General features: G+C 34.5%; 1 protein-coding gene across 2 annotated transcripts in view; it reads right to left on the minus strand.

Moving 5' to 3' along the window:
• Positions 1 to 407: 407 nt before the first annotated feature.
• Positions 408 to 19,271, minus strand: part of TMEM26 (transmembrane protein 26) — a 37,540-nt gene continuing 18,676 nt past the window's right edge. Inside the window, exons 3-6 of one of the 2 annotated variants that reach the window (XM_081073888.1) lie at positions 18,369 to 18,482; positions 16,427 to 16,647; positions 7,616 to 7,692; positions 408 to 4,861 (exon numbers count right to left, since the gene is read on the minus strand). In XM_081073888.1, coding sequence (XP_080930014.1) covers positions 4,437 to 4,861; positions 7,616 to 7,692; positions 16,427 to 16,647; positions 18,369 to 18,482 — 837 coding nt within the window. In that variant the 3' untranslated portion in view covers positions 408 to 4,436. Of the gene's footprint in view, positions 4,880 to 7,615; positions 7,693 to 16,426; positions 16,648 to 18,368; positions 18,483 to 19,271 lie in introns of both variants that reach the window. The other variant, XM_081073887.1, reaches the window with a different exon arrangement.

Raw genomic sequence — 19,271 nt, forward strand, 5'->3', positions numbered from 1 at the left:
TTCACATAGGAAAAGCTGTCAATCTTTTCTTTCGTAGCTTCTGAGAGTCATGTCTTGCTTTGAAAGATCTTTCTTTCCCATTCCGCAAATGCTAAAGACACATTCCATATTTTCTTCTAATATTTTATAGTTTTCAGTTTTGCATTTAGATGTTTAATCCATCTGGAATTTATTTCTACATATTGCGTGAGATAAAAATCTAACTTTATTTTTTCCAGATGGTTTGCAAAATTTCCCAACATCATTTATAATATTGGTCAGTCTTTCCTCACTAGTTTGAAATGCCACTTTAGTCATACTCTAAGTGGATCAGTTTTATTTTAAACCATAGCTTAAAAACAAAAACTGAATTACAGTATAGAACAAAGACAAGAAATTCAAGCAAAAAAATGGACATTAAGATAAAGTGTAAACAAACTGTTTAATGTCTATATAATGAAATACAAAGGTCATTCAGAAGAAAATAGTATAAATATGAATAATTCAGAGAAAATATTCTTATAAAATATTCTAGGAAGAAAGATTCAGAGGATGGATACCCGTAAAATATAAGGCTTTAGCAGTTGATTATTCAAACATTGTTTAGAGTTACTCCTATCATATGAAAAGTTGTTTAAAGCCTCCGAGCTATAAACATCCTCCAGCTGCCTTGTTTAACCCCAGAGACTCTTCTTACAATTCAAGATTGTTTGTTTTTTTTCACTTACATCTCTGAGGCTCTGCAATATTTCAGCAGCTCACTTTCCTGGCACTAGAGTAGAGTGAAGGTGGACAGAGACTTGGCCTCTTGAAATTCTTTCTCCCTTTTAACAGGAGTGTTGATTAATAGTCATTGAAATTAAATGTCAAAGATAATAAGAGTCAATGGGTAACTCTGAAACCTAAAGCACCTACCCGCATGCCTTCCTAAGGCTTTAAAAAGTTTCTATTAAAGTACAAGTTAATAATTAACATTCTAATAGTGGATTCTGATATTTCTCAGCCATATCTTTCTGGTCTTATAAGTCCTGAAGAACTGATACATACTGTTGGAACTACAACAGAGCCAACTGATAAATTTGTGTAACAATCGTCATTATGGAAGATTAGTAAGATTATGGAAGATTAGTAAGAGTAATATTGCCAATGCATATTTTTATTTTCATATAGTATCTGTTCCAGTTCACGTAAAAATTGGCAAAACAATCCAAGAGAAAGATAGTTTACTAATCTTGCCATATCAAGTCATGTCCTCTGAGACTCATCTAGTAAGGGAAAAGAAAACGTGCAAGATGGTTATGAGGTATGTTTTTATACAGCACCATTAAAACTGTGTTTTCCCACAAGTGAAATGATATGTTTATATGAAGGATGTTTGATTGAGTTTTAATCAAGCAATTAAAAAACAAAATAACAAATAAGCCACTTTCTTCAGTGGTTGGGTTTGGGCGTGTGTCTGAAGGGTTGGTCCAGATGTATGGTCAGCATCACATTACGCAGGTGATCTGAGTCAGTTATCTTATTACAGATAAAATAGAAACAAGTCCCAAGATGTCAACATATGGAGGGTAACTTCTGTTCTAGCCAATTTATAGCAAACACTTGGATGTTTTCATACATTGCAATGTTGAGCAATCTACAATAAAAACATACAATAACTGAATAAATTTTTAACTTTTCATCAGATTTCTAGGGATACAACCTGGACTTAGGTTTTATTTTTAAAAGCTAAATGAATATAGATTTTTCTTCCCACAATAAAAACAGTAAGTCCAGAAGAGTGGGAATACTGGCAATTAGGTTAACAAATGCTGCCCTTAGCTGATTTTCCTGGAAAACATTGCAGTGTGCCTATTTTTGCCACCATTAATTGCTGAGATGGTCCTGGGCACTCTTTGCCTTCCTAGCACTCTAAGTGAAGCTAGACTCTAGACTTTCTATCCTTCGGAGGAGTACTAATTACAGAATACTTTACATAAACACTAGAAACTCATTCAAAGCCAAGACAAGTCTCAGATTTTAAAAGCATTTAAAAATATCCTTGCAACAGCCATACTACTTTGTACGTATCTATTTTTAGAGGCCCACTGTTTGTTTTGCTGGAAGAAAAAAAATGAAACATGAAAAGTATGCCATGAGCAAATCTGCAGTAATAAGTATCACATACATGTTGTGGAGGAAAACATTCACCATAAAACAGTCAACATAAAAACATAGTTTGCTGAGGCATTTTTGTGTTGTTGTGTTTTTTTTATACATAGCAGTTATTATTTCGCATTCAATTGCTAAGCGTTTTAAATAACATGCACATGCCCTTAGAAGTTGTCAAGTTTTTTACTCTATATAAATATAATTTTCTGGTCTTTCATAAAATAATTATGGAAAATAGTAAATGTATTCCATCAGTTCGATGCGTAATTTTACAGTTATCATATTGTTAAAAATTAGAAACACAAGGAAGAAAAGAAATGGAAACACATGATATCAGACACTGAAGAAGCCATTACTTGGAAATTATTAATTTATCTGTATAAAAACAGAATTTACCTATGAACCTGTTCAAATATTTTGAACAGATATCATGTCACACAGATTTATAGATAAAATTTTTCCAATTAGTTGTCAATAAGTCACACCCAATTTAAGGTCATACCCTGCCTTATCTTTAATGTCCCTTTGAGTTCCTGAGCATAATAACAGGGGGTAACTGTGCTCTGAGCCCAGAAAGAATAGTTTTGGACTGTTTGCCTCATATAAATACTGTGATAGAGCCAGGTACATTTTCACACTATATCTTTAAAAGCAAAAAGTCATTTTAAAGGTTCTGAGTCACCTCCATCTGGAAAACACAGTGGTGTATAAAAGAAAAGTATGACATTTCAATACTGAGGACATGAACTCTTGCTACAGGGAAGAAAAGTAAATTTCCTGGTTTCCACAATGTTGTGCCATATTCTAACCCCGGTCACTAATCAAGGGCAGTTACGTAGCTGTGTGTAGGGAACTGATGCAAGCGTCCCTCACCGATATCTTCCCTGAGACCGTCTATAGTATGGGCGTTCAGAGCAGCTACAGTGACTGCCAGCACACACCGGAAACTATGGTAACACTTAAAGGGTCTGAAACACTGTGATTGACTGCTTCAGGGCTTGTTTGCTTCAACCCACATACTTCGCCTTGGCAATATACAGAACGGTGGAGTTAAGAAAAATACTGACAAATGCCGCAAATCACGTTCAGAGTGGAAATTGGGACTTTGTTTGTATTACCAGTATTTCCTGCCTTGAAACCAGTAGATCTGTAACTGAAATGGCTTGCTGTGAATTTTGCAATGCTCAAGCCAAAAGCAGTAAAATTTCTGTAAGAGCATATTCGCCATGACAGAATACCACACCAGCCCAGAAAAATGATTTTCCTGGGAACGTCTGTGAAGCAATGAAGAGAGCTCTCAACGCTATGGAAACTAGGCAGTGAGTGTCACTGCTTGTAATCCACAGTGAGGTAATTTTAAAGGTACATTTCCCTTTATTCATCCTGCTTTTACTGAATGTACATTATTTTATGTGAGAGGGACATTGCAGAAAAGATCAGATGAAATAGACTGACAATGGAGCCAAAGTTCAAAGCGTCTCTGTTTTCAGGTAACAGCTGTATCTGCACTAAATCTCTGGAGGGCATGTCATTGCATTGTCTGAAAAGCCTGTCCATGGCTTTTCAGACAGTTCAAGACAAACAAATCACTTAGTCGTTGAACAACTGTTGCATTTGATACCTTCACACAGAAGTTGTAGCAACAGCCACTAATCAAAGTTCTTTCCATTCAGTTAAAAAAAAAAAGAAAATTTCTCAGCTTTGATTTGATAACCTAAAAATAAAAGGCCTTTCAAAGTGAGAGGCAACATGCATTTATTTGAGATCAATAAGAATAGCTATTTGGAATGTCCTGATTTAGGTGGAAGCCCAAGTAGTGCTCTGATTAGGAGACAAAGGCATAGGGCATTTATGAGAAAGGGAAGGAGAACAATTACATCAATAGAACGAAGGCATTTCTATTGCTGCAGATAACATAACTCAGTGACGCAAATTCTAAACAGTGTTTTTAATTTTCAGTCCGGTAGCCATAAAGTCATAACATCTGCTTCCTTGTTATCCTTGAGAACAGTTCTTTGGGATACAGGCTGCTTTAGGCCCAGTCCAAAGGTTATTTTGCCCTGTTTTCATTTTCCAAGATCTGAGGCATAAGACATGCAAGGCAGTTCCTCTGGCATGGCATCTCCGGCTCCATTTTAGAGGGACTCCATTTATATATTTTGACAGGTTTAAGATCACTTTTTATGTTGTTCTTTTGCAAATTATTATATGCCAATGCTTTAAAAAGAGAGAGAGAGAGAGAGAGAGGGAGATTCTGTTTGTAAGAACTAGAAAATAAAATGTTGCATGCTGTTGTCAATAAATAACTATGGTGTGGGGTAAGAGTCATCAGAGGTGACTGGCGAGGCCCGCAAAGGTATAGCCAAGCCCTCCTTAGAACCACTCTCCCAGGCCTCGGGTGACACCCCACTCACAGCTGGTTCAGCTAGAGAGCTGTGCCCTCCTCTCAGGACTTCTGGCTGACTTCGCAAGGAGGCACGGACATCCATCGCCAACACAACAAAGCGGTAGAGGTGTAACACAACCACAAGGAAATTCTTCACAGCAAAGAACACCAGCATCTGGTTGATCACTTTGAAATAGGTCATCAGTATGAGGCGCAGGACAAGGAAAGGGCCGTCCTGTATGAAGACACTAATTCCAATGTTCCATAGATCGGCACTGTATTGGCAAAAGAATAGGCTTCTGAATCCCCTCGCTGTCACAGACGCCGGGCATGCCGCCTGCTGTACTGCAAATATAAGACAGACTGATTACGGTTATCTCTCTGAAATGTCAAAAAGGAAGACAGAATGAAATGGGAACAAGTTATCAGCAATGGGTACTATATTGGTTCACAATTGAGAGTGATTCTAGCATTTTGTTCTGGTGGAACAGGTAATACCACCCTGCTATTTAATATCCTTGGTCATTTTATTATCCAAACTGACAATTGGTTGTATTTCCAGTAAAACACACCAAATGAAGTCAGTCCTCTAGTTTCTATCCATGTGAAAAATTCAGACCACCTTCTAGTCCTCACACTGAGGTCCGCACAGTTAAGAAGGCTGGAGAGAATAAAGAAGAGAAGAAACCACCTTGTCTGTTGTTGAGGTCTGCAGTGTAAGGAGGTAGTACAGCCAGGCTATCTAGGCCTCAGGTCAGGGTTATGGCTGCCTCTCCGGCTTCCTCACTGTCTAGCAGGGAGATGCTGGCCAAGTTCCTTGACCTGCCTGGGCCTCAGTTTCCTTCCCTGAAAACTGGGATGACAGTGATATTTGTGAGAAGAGGAGCCCCTATTCACTGACTCTTTTTGTTTCCATTAGAATAACACCCCTGGCTCCTCTCTCCTTTTCACTCTATCTTTGCCATAGGATAATAAATGACTTTCCTGACTGCTAAGTTTGCAGATGGAATAGAGAATACATGACCCAGATCCTTCGGGCTTCTCTCTTTGAGATCGACCTATTTACTGGTTGACTCACTTGATTCTATGTGTAAATTATGTTGTGAAAATTGAAGCTCTTATATTCAAATTCAAACTTAATTCACATTAAACATATTTTTCTTATGGTGGTGATCAAAAAAGCCCCCCCAAAACGCCATTGTTATTTTATTTTGTCTAATTCCTTATGGTTTTGTTTCACAGTTTACAAGAACTGGATATAATTACTAACTCTCCAGTTGAAGAAAAGGAGGTCCAATCAACAAATGAACTTTTTAATTTTAATTCCTAAAATGTAAATTTAATTCAGGGTCAAGGGCGGAAAATAATCCTTTTATAATAATGAAGCCTTCCATTTGGCATTTTCAAACAAAGAATGCCTTGTCTACTGAAGCTTGCAAATATTATGGAGCTGCTTTGATATGGGTGAACATACTGCACTGTTTGCTGGAAAATACAATAGTGATTTAGTCAGAAGTAACATTTGGTCTTTGTTTTACAAACAGCTGCATAACATTATCACTCCTGAAAGTTTACAAAATGTCTTTCTTAAATAAAAATTTTCTTAGCAAGGCTATAAACCACAAGATATGGGAGGGTGAGGATCAGCAGAACGCATGGAAAACCAAGATACCGATAATAGCTTTTCCTAAGAAGTTAAGGTCAGGAAAAGAGGATCTCCTCAGAGTATTATTCCACATCTAAAGTGATGGTGCATAATATTTTGTCATAATACACCAGTTAATCAATGGGTATTGAGTACCTTCTAGGGCACGTTATCACAAAACGTGTGTGCGTGGTTGTATGTGTGTATGTGTGTGTTATTGACATAGTTTTGTTTGTAATTATTAACCAGAAATTCAATTTTTGGAATTTCCAAAAAGCCACAGCCACTCTTTCCATCTATTCTGTAGACAATTTTATTTCAGAAAGTAGATGCTAAGGTCCAAAATGGCCTCTGAAACCTCTGAGCCTATCAAAGTGAGACAAAAAAGATGCAGAAAAAAAAAGAAATATCTCTGCCCTAAGATTAATTCTAATCCTGAAGCCATCAGGCAGGGTGCCATAAAAAGAAGTCAGGCTCAAAGAAAATTTAATTATTAAATCCTAGAATTTCTTTAAAGTAGTAAATCCAGGAGAATTTCCAAATCAAAATTTCAGTGTTCCGAGAAATTGAGGTATAATTCCAGATCAATGCTGTCCATTAAAACCTTCTGTGATGGTAAAAATGTTCTATATCTGTGATGTCTAATACAGTAGCCATACGTGGTAATTGAGCACTTGAAATGTGGCAACAGTGACTGAGGAACACTACTTTTAATTTGATTTAATGTTAATTAATTTTTAATTCAAATGTAAATAGTCACATGTGACTAGTAGGTAGCGTATTACACCATGTAGCTCTAGAGCATCACTAGTATGTAATGCCTGGGAAACAATTTACTTCTTGCAAGGTCTTAGGGGTTTATGTCTTTATTAAAAGGAGATCAGTGGGATTTCCAAGGCCACCACTGAGGAAAATGTTAATTTTCTATGTGGTCCTGAAACTGCTTTTGCTCCCTTTAATGTTTCAATCCACGGGTGTGACAAAGGCATGAAAATGACCCCTTAGAAACCTCAAGAGACAACATTTATATGTCAGCAACTGTGCTAAGCACTATACAAACTATATCCGATTTAGTCATCACCATGACCCTCAGCCCTAGCTCCTCTGGTTAGCATCCCCATTTCATGGATGAAGAACCGAGCCACAGATGTGTGAACGAATTTGCAGGAGGTTTTACAAATCTTAAGTGATGGAACCACTGTATGAAGGGACTATTAAAAAGCTGTGCTCTTATCCACTCAGCTATCTTAGGCATACCATGTACCAACGTGGATCTGCTCGTGGCTTTCCTAAGTTTTAATCTACTTTTCGTCTGAAAAGCTGAACTGGAACTAGCATCGAGATGTCAAAATGATTAAAATGATAATCTTCTCAAATACATCTTTAGCTTCACTACAGTTTATAATCAAGAGTTGTAGCATTCTATTTCTTTGAGCAAACATCTGAATACTTACCCGCCAGGTCAAGTGGAAACTGCAACATGCTCCAAGTCCATACAAAAAGGATGGCACAGACTAGGGTAAGGTTATTCCTAGAATGCAGACAAAATTTTAAATTAATAATTAAAACTATGATCACATGCAGAAAAATCTTTTCTTCCCCCCCCATATATGATTATTCCCTAATGAACCTCTTTGAGAGTTGTCAAAATATCTTGGTGATATAAGAAATCCATGAAAAATGTATGCATAATTGTAATTGAATAATGAAAAAGACGTTTTAATAAACCCCCAAAATTTGACCCTTAAAACCCAACTTCCACATGTGCCCACAGCTGTGTGAATTATGGCACAGCCTCTTGCTGTATTTAGTTTTACAAAATCATGGAAACATAATGGAGAAGAAATGCTAGGAAAAATGTTACACATTGACCTAGAAATTCAGAGGGCTTATTTCAAGAAGTTTCAAAGTCAAAAAAGTGAAAATTGTTCTATGGTCCCAAGACTCTAATTTTAAAAATTCATCTCAAAAGGTCTACATGCTCAACAATTAAAAGGTCAGCATGCAAAAGAAAGCTATCCTCACTTGGAAAAATAGTGTGAAGATAAATCCAGTAATCAGAGATTTACAGTAGATTCTAGGATATTAGTCAGGGAGTATGACTCTCATTCACTTCTGTGCCCAGTGCCTAAAGCAGTGCCTGGCCAATAATAGACATTCACCAAATACCTGTGGAAGGAATTGTTGACTATCCAAAAGAAGGATGCGTACTTGGCAAATATACAAAAGTCATAGACCTAGGAAAATGGCCTTGAGGACTAAAGTCCTAAAGAAAAGGTTACAAACATACAAATGGTATTTTAAAAGTATCAAAGTCATTTTTTTAAGCAAAACTACAAAGAAAATGATCAATTTCTGGGTAGTGGTGTAATAACAGATTTTGTGGCCAACTTCTCTGTCAAGAAGGATTTTCAGATTGGAGAGGGATAGAAAAGCATCATGGAAACCAAACTAAATGAGGTGATTGTAAAGAATACCGTGAAATGCTTTCAGTAGTGAGGCCCTGAAAAATTAGATCTCAAAACTCTGAGAGAATTTGTAAATGAGATTTCTAAGCTGTCATTATGTCTTGGCAGTTAACAGTGGAGACAAGCTTGGTGTCAAAAGAAAAAAAAAATGAAGTCCTAACTTTCAAAATGAAACAGAAATATATCTCAAACTGCAAAAGGCACATTTACCATGAATCCCTCGTTAGATTACATAAGTGATTGTGTAAAAGATTCTGAGAGCCCTTATAGAAGACAGTAATTACTAAGAGTCAACATAGGTTCCCTAAGAACAACTGCACTCAGCTATGATTATTCTCTCTCTCTCTCTCTCTCTCTCTTTCTTTCTCTCTCTCTCTCTCTCTCTCTCTCTCTCTCTCTCTCTTTCAATAGAATTAAGATTCTTAGGCAGGTAATGACATATAAATTATTAATAGACACTTGGATTTAAGCAAGGCTTATGACAAAGCTTCTCATACTGTTCTTATTAACAAGATTAAGAAATATTCTGGGTGTGATTACAGTTAGGGGGATTCCTGTGTGACTCCCCAAAGGGAGCTGTCTAATGGGTTGCTGCAGGCTCTGCTTTGATTCTGTTCAACTTCATGTTTCATCTATGACTTGGTTGCCAACATTGATGGTAGGATTCTTATATGTACATATGACATGAAGGTTGGATGGGAAACCAATACCCTGGAAGACACAATCAGGATCCCAAAAGATCTTGACAGGATGTAACTGGATGACCTAGAATAGGATAGAAGAGATAGCATTTCACAGCAATAGACATAAAAAGGCTCAAAGATTTTACCTTACTATTATCTAATTATAAGTCCACCATGCAACATGATTTGTCATTTTCCAAAATCAAATGCAATCATAGGTCACTTCCAAGAAGTATAAAGTCTAGAATTCTATGTGGAAATTCCTAGGGACCCCAGTCTATAACTCTTCCCTCTTTGCAATGTCAATGTCGATATATAGTTGACCTTCAATAAGTGCCTGAATGTTTAAATAATTTTACTGACAGTGTCTGAACTATGTGTATTTGGTTTTCTAACTGTTTAATTTTGTGATCACACTTAATCCTCATACCAACTCTACAAAGTACATACACTTGTTATCTCTAGTTGGAAACTAAGACATAGAGAGTTGAAGAAATGTTCAGCCGTGTGGTTTTAAGTGTTGGAAGCAGAAATCAAAATTAGATAGCTAATTTCAGCATTCACCCTTTTAACCATTATACTACATTATTTCCACGTAAGAAATGTAAAGTTTTAATCCTGCTCTATCCTACTATGTTCAGAATATATCCGAACTATCATGTGTCGTGCTCCATGTTTTAGGAAGAACATTTATAAAGTTTTTGGTCCAAAGGAGAGAGACTAGGATGGTGAGAGAACTCAGAGACATGTTATATGTGGGGTAGTTAAAAAACTGAAAACTGGAGAAGATTCCTTAAAAACTTTATTTCATACATTTAAAGGGCTACCATGTGGAAAAGGAATTAAACTAATTTTCTTGTGCTTCAGGGAGCCAATTCAGGTTCAAAGGATTTTAGTTGCAACTGTAAGAATCCAAATTTCATTACCATAGAGGAAAGTACTTTCTAATAATATTACCTCAAAATAGAATGAGTTGCCCCTGGGGTTAGTATATTCTCTATTAGTGAAAATTATCAAAGAAAGTCTGGACAAAAACTTGTTGAGAAAATTTTAGAGAGGATTTTGCAATAGATGTAAAATATATTTTTCAATAAGTGGTCACTTTTGAAGTTTCTTTTAATCCCAAAGTTCAGTAAGTCTACCAAAACTTCATGAGCAATTTGTCTTTAAGGAAGCAGAAAATGATAGTAAAGCATGAGCTCTGGTAGTAGGTTGCCAGAGTTCAAATACTAGCTCCAACCATCACCAGAGATATGTAGGCCTCAAATTCCAAATTGATTATTAACTGGCTATACGAATATGAACAATTAATCTACATCTATATGCTTTAGTCTACCTGTCTTTAATATGAGGGTGACAATAATAATAGCTATTAGATTTTATATGATAATTTTATTAAGTATGTTATTTAAATATGCTAAACATATAAAGCTCTTAGAATAGCACATGATACAGACTAATTATCGTAGATCACTACCAGTTATTCTTTTTATTATCATGTAACCTTGAGACTTTCTCTACTTCTCTTGCCTGTCACTGTTGAACTTATAAAATGGTGATAATGATACTATCTACCTCATAGTGTTACTGTAAAGACTAAATAACTTATCACAACTAAAACCCTTAGAACAGTGCTTAGGACACAGAAAGTGATAAATATTATCAAGTAGTAGTAGTTGCATTTCTATTATTATGTAAACATACTTCTTAATCTCTTTGTATTTTAATTTCATCATTATACAAAATAGGGACGAATAATAAATTAACCCTAGCCCTAAGCAAGCCAAATTCTAATCTTATAATAATGAATATATATCTTCTGCATATGCAAGTATTATCTGAGCATACACAAAATATGGGAGAATGTGTGTGTTGAGAAACATATTAGTAAACTTATCAAAACTAACTTTGGAAAAGATGGCCAGAAAATTTTTGAAGCAGATAAATTTGTATTATTAAGTCAAACAGTAAAAGTTACTCAGGAAGTTTAAAGGTTGGAATGTAAATAAATCACTGAGTTTAAATGGCAAACACTCAAAATTTGTGAAGGAATTTTGGAGTAAATTTGTCCAACATTGTCTGCATTGTGTAACTGTCTCCCCCAATTGTCTTGCTCCATTTTCTCATCTGTAATCTATCTCCATAAATGTCAATTGAAAAACATGTAAGTAGACAATGGACTCTATTCATGATGAGAAAAAAAGATCTGGAGAAGTATAATTATAGATGTGAGTGTCACCTCTCTATTTGGAAAATTAAGAGGATTAAAGACTGGAATTTGGTGCATCAGTACACTAAATCTATTGAGTGAAAACTAAAATAAAGTCATACATTGCTGATTTGCTTAATTATTTGTTTTTGGAAGTATAAATATTCCTGTAGATAGAGATAATCAGTGAATAGAATTCATCTAGCTTTTTAAAATGCATCCAACAAACTTCTTCAGAGAATGGGGAAAATAAAGGACAGAGAGAAAAAGAAAGAAAACGAAGTATTAAGCTAGCCTGGAAGAAATGTTTCACCAAACAAAAAGAGCTAAAAAAAAAAGTATAAACATAGAAAAATTCTCCTTTGTGTGGTAAAATACTCACAGTGATGTAACAGTAATGCTATGGGGACAGATTTTTTTTTTTAATAAACGATCTGTGCTCAAAAAATAGACTACACAGAGTGATCTCCAAAGACGTAAATAAGGACTTAACTCTTAATGGCAAGATATTGAAATTCAGACTTGTTAAAATGTTGGAGGGGTGGCTGAAGCAGAATGAAAAGTTTAGCAAATTCTCTCCTCAACAAACATACATAACACTGAATAAATTTTCAAAAACAACCACTTCAGATCCCTGGTAATCAACCAAAGGCAAATAACAAATTAAGTAACATTTATTCATAAAAAACTGGTGGAGCTTTAGGTAAGAACAGTGAGAGTCTGAGGCACTCTTCCCTTGGGATATTTCTATATACCCTCCAGCTTGGCTATGTCAAAGAAAAATTGTACCAGACAGTGTCAATTATACAAGGAAGAGTTTATTCAAGACTATTGCAATAGGGGAGAGAGATTGAATTCACCTCTACTGAAACAAAAGGCAGGGGAGGTTTTAAGCACTGGCTGAGCTAGTGGAAAAGTACTAGATTACATTAGAAAGGGAAAACCAGTGCAAGACCTATACATTAAAAACTACAAACATTACTGATAGAAATTAAGGAATATTTGAATAAGTGATGAGATAGTTCCTGTTCATTGAATGGAAGACAATATCATTAAGATGTCATTTCTTCACAAAGTCATGATTAAATTTTATACAATTCTTACCAAAAACTCCAGCAGTATTTTTTTTTGTAAAATTTGACATGCTGATTATAAAACTTTAAAGGAAATACAAAGGATCTAAAATAGCCAAAATAATTTTTAAAAGAGCAATATTAGAGGACTTACAGTATCCAGTTTCAAAATTTACCATAAAACGCCAGTAGTCACAATAGTGTAGTACTGGCATAAAAATAGACAACAGCAATGGAACTCAATAGACTGTCCAGGAAAAAAACCAAACAAACAAAAAAGTTACATATGTGGTCAATTGATTTTTCACAAAGATACCAAGGCAACTTAATAGGGAAAGGATAGTCTTTTCAACAAATGGTGCCAAGACAATTGATCCCAGCTGGGATAAAAACAGTATTGGGACAATGCCAAAAACAAAACAAGACAAAACATGAACGTAGACCCTTACTTCACACTACACAAAAATTTAAGTCAAAATATTACAGAGGAAAATATTGCTAAATTTGGGTGAGGAAAATGTTTCTTAGGTATGTCACCCAAAGCACTACATAAAAGAAAAAATAAAAAAAATGATACATAGGCCATTACAAAAAAAATTTTTAAATGTTCTTCAAATGACAACATTTTTTAAAAAAGGATGTAAATATTTACATTTATGTATTTAATAAAAGATTTGTATCCAGAATATATAAAGAACTCTTATCAATAGTAAAAATATCAATCCAATAAAAAATGAGCAAAAATTTTAACAGACACTTCACCAAGAAGGACATATGTGTACATGGAAAAATGCACAAACTTATTAGTCATTAGAAAAATGGAAACTAAAACCACAATATGATATCACTATGAACTCACTAGAATGGTTATCATCAAAAAGACTGGGGGGAAAAATGTTGGTGACAATATGAAGAAAATGGAATGCTCATGCATTGTTGATGGGACTATAAAAAGTACAGCCACTTTGGAAAACAGTATGACAGTTTCTGGAAAAGTTAATCATGTACTAAACATAAAACCCACTCATTCTAGTTCTAGGTATCTACAAAAAAAATGAAAACAGATCCATCCAAAGGCTTGTAAGTAAATGTTCGTAGCAATATCATTAGTAAGAAAATAGCAGTACACATGTATATCAACTACTGAATGGATAAGTTAAATGTGGTATATGCATGAATACTATTCAATAATTTTAAAGGAGCAACTACTGAGAGATGCAGCAACGTGAATGAACCCCCAAAACATTATGCTATGAGAAAGCCAGACACAAAAGAGTCATATTTTATGATTTCATTTACATGAAATTTCTAGAAAAAGAAAGCATATCAATGGTTGCCTAGGGTTGGTAGTGGGAGTGAAAATTGACTGCAAACAGTCACAAGGAATCTGGATTCTGGTGATAGTTATACAAATCTATAAATTTTCTAAATATCATTGAACCATAAAATTACAATAGTTGAATTTTATGTTGTGCAAATTCAAGCTATTTAGAAAAATTTACAGTATGTAAATTTATAAGTAAATTTATAAGAATAAGGCATATTAACTTCATGTAGGCATAATGAAGAAAATTGATTTAGGTTAAAAAATGGGATTTGACGTTTTAGCCAGGATGTAGGAAAGAGGTAGATATTATTATAATGTACACATCGTTGCAGGCTTTTTCCTAAATCTATTAGCCCAAATTATGGAATAAAATAAAAAATAAAATAAAATAAAATGTTGTAATAATAGGTAATGCTAAGTACCTTATAATGAAATAACTCCCTCTGCTATTACATGTAAACATCTTTTACATGTATATTAAATTTATTCTTCATGATTGTCTTTTTGAGGCCAAAGGGGAAAGCTATGCCACAGTGGAAGGGTTTTAAATATCGTCTTTGAAAAGACGGAGCTTTGCAGTGTCAATTCCTGCAATACCGATGGAACCTGAAATGAAATCAGAACTTGGGAGGTGAGTTTTAGGAAGGAGAAAAAAACTCTCGGTTCTTTCTGGGCCTTGGTTTTGGAGCCTTTGAGTCATGATAGAGACACTCAGGAGTGGAGAAGAGACTGCAGAAGGTCAAGAACACAATGCAGTTATATTAAAAATAAAATGACTTCCATCTGAAACCGTGAAACCTGAAAAGAAATTTAAAAGCAAAAACCATGGCATTGTTTATTTGATTCCATTCTCAGGACATGATACAAGTTTCAAATGAGAAGAAGAAAAAAAGATTTATGAAACATGCAGATTAATTTGTAAGTGGCATAAGAACTTGCTGAACTGAAATTGCCTGGGTTGGCATAGGACTCTGTGCCCTTCCACTCATCACTTGCTCACCATTTGTTCCCCAATCTCTGACCAACACATTGCGTTGCACATACTAAAGAATCAATAGTTGGTGGATAAATGAATGTCTGGTGACATTCATATATCTCCTGAAGGAATACCCCATTTCTTCTCCTATATGCCTCCCATTCCCCTAGATATTTAGCATGTATGTGTTTATTTCTATATAAGTGTTAGTCATCTTTATAATCTCGTGTCCCTGTGCCTGTAGTTATTGTTTTGATGTGCTTGTTTGTGATTTTTTTCTTTTTCTTATAACTCCATGATATTATAAGTGTCCTAAAGTACCTGAAAATTTGTTATACAGTGTAAATCACTGACCAAATATAAGGTATTAAAGCTACAAAACTAAAGTCAACATTTTGAGGATAATGGATCAACTTAGATTTGATTCCTTTTAAAATTCTATGTGTACTTAATAAGGTATAAGAAAAATAAATATAAGTGAGACAGGAAATGATCATGTAAAGGTAACCTATGGTTATAGATATACTTTGGGCTATAATTGAGACATTAAGTTTACTCAGTAAATTTTTGTATTTGTCTCAGCTTTATGTTGTGTTGTTTGAGAAACACAGCATAAAGTAAACCGTAGCATTAAAAGCCAGCCTCATTGCAATTTATTTTTATACCATAGTGCAAAACAACCCAAGCTGAAAGTACATTCAGGCACTGAAACTTAAATCCCTAATGGTAAAAAAGTAGTTCCATAAACAGATGTGATCATGGATTCTGAGTTTATTTGCTTGTGGCAAAAATAAAAGTACCAACTCAATAAGTTTTAATTTATAGGCATCTACTCCAGAAAGCCTTTGGGCACTTTGAACAAAACTGACTAAAAATAAAATTTAGTAAAATAAAACCTATTCTGCCCCATTCTTCATTCACATCAGGGAATATAAATTTCCCAGCTGGGTAAAGGAGAGATTTCACTAAGTTTTCTGTGGGTGCTTTCTTGGAATTATAGCTATACGGTGCTCTAGAAGAGAAAATTATGATTGATTGTAGATAACCGGACACTTGAGAATGTGAAAGAGGAGTTAGGGGTCATCCTTCTCCAGAAGATTTTCAGGTAACCGTGGCCCCACCTAACCTGTGGACCTGCAGACATACAGAGCTTTTCCATTCTCACATATAGGAAATATTATTTGCCACTTTTCTGTAGCAGATATGTCCTGTTTGTATTTTAATATATACCAAGTATATCTATACCTATCCCTATCCCTATTCCTATACCTATACCTATACCCGTATCTATCTGTATCTATATCAATACCTATACCTATACCTATACCTATACCTATACCTATACCTATACCCACACTGGGCTGCTATCTAATATGTATCTGAACAGCAACAAATTCTATGAATCTGCCATTGGGCATATGATATACTGAAAATCCTTATTAATGCAGAATATAAATGATAGAACAAAGAGACAGGTGTGTGGGCTCTGACCTTGAAAAGAAGGTCTTTTCATTGCAGGGCCTGCTTACCTCACATTTTTTTCTCCCAAAGTCTCACTTGTAAATTCCAATATGTCAGCAGCTGTCCCCACAAACATAAGGAGAAGTTCAGAGAGTTGGTCCCGAGTGATCACGCCTCCAATAGGTAGAAGCCATCTTCCAATTATTAGCATCAACAAGAATGTCTGATGGAGTCCCAAAGTCCAACTTTTCTCACATGTTGTGGATAAATTATTTACAAAAACTCTGGCCTGTTTAACAGAGATGTCATCCAGACAAAAGGATTATGAGTTACTACCTTGGAGAGAGATACCTTCTTCACCATGGCTTTTAATCAAGAGTTATCTTTTGTGCAAGGTCATTTTCAAATGATTCTTTACTTACTAAAGAAAGTAAAATTCCTTTCAACTGAATGCTCTAAAAACAATTAAAAGGCTAATGTGGTCCTTCAAATGGGTAGCCTTATAACTAAAAGTAATTTAAACCTTACACTTGCTAGTGGGATTATTCAGTATGATATTTAATGAGCCAATTTTACAATGTTTTAAAGATCATCTTTCATTCTATCATACTCTGTAACAAACTATATCACATAGCAAAATTTTTTAAATCCCATGTTAAAATTCCTATAATTTTCTTTCAGAGATTTTAAATTTTGATTTTACTAATCTGGGAATATTTTAGCATGGTACAAATCTTCTCTTTTGTTTTTTATTGCTTTAAAACACTACCATATCAAATGAGAACATATACAATAGTGTTTATTCATTACCAAAATATAAAGGTGCTACCTATAAAGTTATTTTTATTCTGAATATTTAACATATTATTCAAAAATCATAAGCTAGCAACCAAGTTTTCTTCTGTCCTTATTCTTGGATTCAGAGAAAAATTTACATCCCATTTATGTATTCTGAATGATATCCCTTGTCCACCTTCTAATTAAGTTTTAAACTATATTATTAACCCTATAGATTATGATCTTTTAAGCGCTACCAGAGCATGGGACTCAAGTGGATTGGATAGTGATTCCAAATGATTTAAGCAAGTGACTTAACTACATTTGTGCAAAATTAATTTTTTCCTTTAGAACACTTGCTTATGTCAACTGCAAAGGTAGAGGGAGGAAAAAAGAAAAGGCACAATGCTAACCTGATTGAAGCCATGCATGAAGATCAATAATCTTTCATTTGCATACTTCTTTATATTCTATGAAACTGCACATATGTCTTACTTAATTCTTATAGGAAGCATCCTAGCAGGGGATATATTAACATTTTCAATTATCAAATGAAAAACTGAGATACAGAGAGATTAAGTGATTTGTTCAAACTGATATTGGTAAACTGTGATTGGAGCTTGAATTCGAAACCAAAGCTAATTCTATTAACCTCATAGAATCAATAGCCTGTCTTACTGTTGAAAACATGGTTCAGTGGTCGGGGCCTTGGTCTTGAGTCTCTCCCATATATCATTTTCTAATAGGCCATGGTTATTTTGCCAGATATCAGGCATGTGAAGAACAAAGAAGTGATCCTATTTGGGCTGTAAATCTTCCCTATTTTATTAATATAAGCACATAAAAATATATATAGGGCAGATCACAATCTTATAATGATTTTATTTCTTCACAAATAAATGTATCTCTCTATGCATATATTGTCTGACCAAAATATTAAAGATTCCTTAATGCTGCAAGTTAAACATATGCCATATATATATGCATATATATACTTATACATGTATATATGTATATACATGTATATACACATATACATATATATGTGGCATAAGTCTATTATGCTTGTTAACTATATTTAATAAATATAAAAATACAGTTATTTTATGAATTCCTGAGTTAAACAAATAACTGGCAAATTTCCTTAGAGAAGAATGAGCTGAAAGGTGTAGAGCAGATTATATCCTCACCAAGTGAAAAGATTTGCTAGTATATTATGGGAAAAGCTCTCACCATCTCAATGAGATCACCCCTTCCATGGGTTTGTTCACTTGATATCAGAGTTTGATTGAAGTCTTGTTTGCTGCTGGTATTCTGTGATATTCCTTCAGATTGGCTAATGCAATTCTAATAATTTTGTAAAAAAGCAATATGTCAAAAAATTTCACAATAGGTATGATTTAAAATGGCTTCAATGTATCTAAGAGATTATGAGCAGATATGTGGAGTTCAAACAGTATGTATAAACATTTCCAAAAATCAGTTTATAGGCTTGAGATAGATAGAAAACCACTTTTCAATTAATAGAAGAGAATGTACTTTATATATCTAAATTTTCCACAAGTCTATGAGGCTGTAGGTGCTCTGAGTTGTAGGAAGCTGTAAAATTTATGGATTGATAACTGGGGTCCCTTTCTTGATTTCTGCAACAATTGTAAAACAAACCAACAACCAATGACAACATTAAAATGTGTATGACCTGGGTCAAAACATTCATTCTAAGAATTTGTTTCTTGTCCAGAAGCCTCTTTATCTAAAATACCATTTTGCTTAAGTAGATAATCCAGTTACTTTCAATCTTGCCAGTACTGTAACAACCAAAATAAATTAACACATTCACCCACCAAAATATACATTTTAGTGTCAGTTTAGAGGTCAATTTAGGTTTATAGAAAATTTGATAATAGACCTAAAATTAACGACTTTTTCCCCTTCTTATTCCTTCATTTGGCATGTAAATTTCTGCAAGTAAACTGTATGTGATTTCTATCCAGCCAGATGCTGGGAATCTAATAAAGAGGAAGAAAAAGTATAGGAGAGGAAAGGGATGGCACTTGAAAATGTAACTGTAGCGGATGATTATTTCATATATATATATATATTTCATTTCATACATATGTCATATACATTTCATGT

Source organism: Rhinolophus hipposideros (genome assembly GCF_964194185.1).
Source record: "Rhinolophus hipposideros genome assembly, chromosome: 15".
Taxonomy (NCBI): Eukaryota; Metazoa; Chordata; class Mammalia; order Chiroptera; family Rhinolophidae; genus Rhinolophus; species Rhinolophus hipposideros.